General features: G+C 38.6%; 1 protein-coding gene across 1 annotated transcript; it reads right to left on the reverse strand.

The window, feature by feature from the left end:
• Positions 1-247: 247 nt before the first annotated feature.
• On the reverse strand, positions 248-2,560 carry LOC111978230 (uncharacterized). The gene is made up of 5 exons (XM_024146770.2): positions 1,838-2,560; positions 947-1,003; positions 741-840; positions 468-641; positions 248-347 (listed from the first exon to the last, which is right to left on the reverse strand). The coding sequence occupies exons 1-4, from the start codon at positions 2,039-2,041 to the stop codon at positions 469-471; spliced, it is 534 nt and encodes a 177-aa protein (XP_024002538.1). The 5' UTR covers positions 2,042-2,560; the 3' UTR covers positions 248-347; position 468.
• Between the last annotated feature and the right edge of the window lie 323 nt (positions 2,561-2,883).

Raw genomic sequence — 2,883 nt, forward strand, 5'->3', positions numbered from 1 at the left:
GAATTCAAAATGCATCTAAATATATTTTGTTCTGTCTGTGGAATACATCATAAAATATATATATATATATTTTAAATATATGTATAAAATATACTTGTCTGCACAGTAAGTAAATGTAGGAAATCCAAAATAAACAAAATGTTTTTGTAATGTCTAAAATAAAATATATGTGTATAATATATACTTGTCTGTAACGTAAAGCAATGCAGAAGCAATAAACATTGTAAATGATGATAGAACACATGAGGACACAAAGGAGAGATTTAATTAAAAGATCATCTTTTAATACGGAACTTTTTTAATGCTGAAAAAATCAATGTATGGCAAATCCACTCTGGGCAAATGGCCTGTTGGACAAAAATTCAAAATAGATAAGATCCTTGCTACTTCAGCCATTTGCTATGTTAAAGTAAAATCTCAGTTAATGATGAATGGATACAATTTGGAAGGATTTTCCAGAGTCATACCTCAGTAGGGTAGAGTGTCAGGTGGCACAACCATTGGTGCCATGAGGTCAAAGTGTGAAGGAGGGAGCAAGCCAGAGAGCTGTCTAGGAAGCAGTCCAGGCCCATGGCTTGGAGGCTTTGAGTTGGTCCCATCATTGTAATGCATTGTAGGGTATCTGCTGCCCCATAGACCTGCTGGTAGTGGGAAAGGTGTTAGCAGGAGACCACCAGGGACATCTATGATCGGCTGACACAGTCTTGGTTAAACCACATGTATTCTAAAGCAATATTCACCTGCTTTCATAGAGTAAGGATTCACTCCTTTGGGGACACTGCCAGTGTTCCCCTGATATCCATATGTCCCCATCGGTGGAGGTGGTGGTACACACTTGTTCTGTAAAACACATCCAACACATTTTCCAAATTGTTAGTAATATTATCACAGTTAAAATACAATGGTTTTTCACTGTTTTAAAATGTCATTGAATTTAAGTGTGTACCTCAGCCTTGGGCTCAGTTTTGTTAACCCATCTGTGCAGAGTTGGATCCCAGACAATCTGAGGAAGAAGATATTAGCAATGTGAAGCAAGCCACAATTTTTTTTATATCATAGCAGGATGCTCAACATATCTAAGTCGGACATCTGTAATAAGTGGGAAAAGTCAGGCCACTCTGCTCATGTCACCACACAGAACAATTACTAGATGACAGGTAGGAATGTCTCGCTCTGATACTCTTTTACAACCCAATCTTAACCTACACGCAGTCACAGGGATTACTGGGAGGTTACTCCAGGACTCTGCCATCGCATTGTTTTGGTTGCAAAATCAACAATTCCCTGCATATTATATGAGGGCTTGCAAATTTGACCAATCACCAAACAATTTCTGCATAAAATAGTCACATCATCACAATATTATCACATAGAACTGACCCATTACCACAGTACAAAAAGAGGGCTCGCAATTTCAACCAATCACCGCACATTTACTGCATAATATGGTTCAATCAAGCCACACATCAACAGTTTTTTCCTTTGTCAGTGCATTTTTGCAACAAATTGGACAAAACAATTGCATATTGCTATGCAAAATGTCATATATGTCGCTGCAAAATCTAGCATATTTATCTGCAAATATCAAAAAAATCCATGTGAAATCCTGGAGATTCACTGGAGTATGAAAATGTATACACTGACTACTGTAAGTCGCTCTGGATAAGAGCGTCTGCTAAATGACTAAAATGTAAAAGTAAGATGGAGCTAAACCTGTTTTATGTAGAAAATGCATGAAAGTATTACAGATATACACTCACATGAGCCATACATTTAATCTATCACAACTTATTCTCACAATGGTAATTTCTTTACTAATCAGGTAAGTTTAAGTGACCTCTTCTCTTGGAATAGAAATCAACAGGTGGAGTGCACGCTCCACCATCTCATTTCCACAGTGGTGCCACCATGGGGATGATGGGACTTGGTTGTGGATGATTGTTTCCATCTTCACAGGGACACTGGCTGTGAGGAGGATCTCCTCCCTGTGCGCAGGGACACTAGCCTTTTGGACGATCCACTCCCTGTGCGCAGATGACATTCATGACATCTGCGCTCTCTTTGATTTTAGCCGTGAGGATGCGGACGATGTTGTCCTGTAGCTGGCTCATTGATGGTTCACTTCTCAGCTTCTTTGGAAGTTGCTCCTTGGTTGGGGTATTCGGGAATGAATCGCATCCACCCCCCTTTTTTACATTGCAAGCATATGATTGAGTTTCAACAATGCCTCTTTTCTCCTTGGAAGTTTCAACATCCATCATCTCAGCAACAGTTTGGTCATGTCCTGATTACATGCTACTAGCTATGAAGACGTTATCAAGCTAACTTAACTACACACGCTGAAACTTTTCGATAGCTAGCTTGTTCGTTGGAAATCGTAAAAAATATATGTCAATGGTTTGATTAATTAGAAAATAATTAATTGTATGGTTAATTATCATTTTTTGTGAAACAAACAAATTGCAACTGCAACCTTAAACTATAAACTTTGTGAGAAAACCCTAAAATTGTTCCTCAGCTAGTAATGTTACACCCTCTCATGCCGCCATCTTGACCATGTCACTGATTTCATGGAGCTCTACTGCGCATCATTTCCTTCACAAAATCCCGCAAACGTGAAAGCCCCAGAAATAAACATCGCGAGATTGTAAATATGTGTGAGAGAGTCAGAGATTTGAAAGCAGACGCTTTCATCCAAAGCGATCTACAGTAATGCGTACATACATTTTACTTTTGGGTGGCCCAGGGAAAATATACTTTTTCGAGTTTTTCGAAACTATTTTTGTATCTCTTTCTTTGTAATACTGTATGTATTCAATCATTTCGAATTGATCACTTCCCACTGGGCACATACATCAATTCAATGTTTGTTCCACGTTGGTT

This window comes from Salvelinus sp. IW2-2015, unplaced genomic scaffold (genome assembly GCF_002910315.2).
Source record: "Salvelinus sp. IW2-2015 unplaced genomic scaffold, ASM291031v2 Un_scaffold16525, whole genome shotgun sequence".
NCBI classification, from domain to species: domain Eukaryota; kingdom Metazoa; phylum Chordata; class Actinopteri; order Salmoniformes; family Salmonidae; genus Salvelinus; species Salvelinus sp. IW2-2015.

Coding starts and splice junctions, on each gene's coding strand:
- LOC111978230 (XM_024146770.2), bottom strand. CDS start 2,041: ATGTCATCTGCGCACAGGGAGTGGATCGTCCAAAAGGCTAGTGTCCCT. Junction 1,004..1,837: donor TTTCTATTCCAAGAGAAGAG/GTCACTTAAACT, acceptor CTTCTTCCTCAG/ATTGTCTGGGATCCAACTCT. Junction 841..946: donor AAACTGAGCCCAAGGCTGAG/GTACACACTTAA, acceptor TGTGTTTTACAG/AACAAGTGTGTACCACCACC.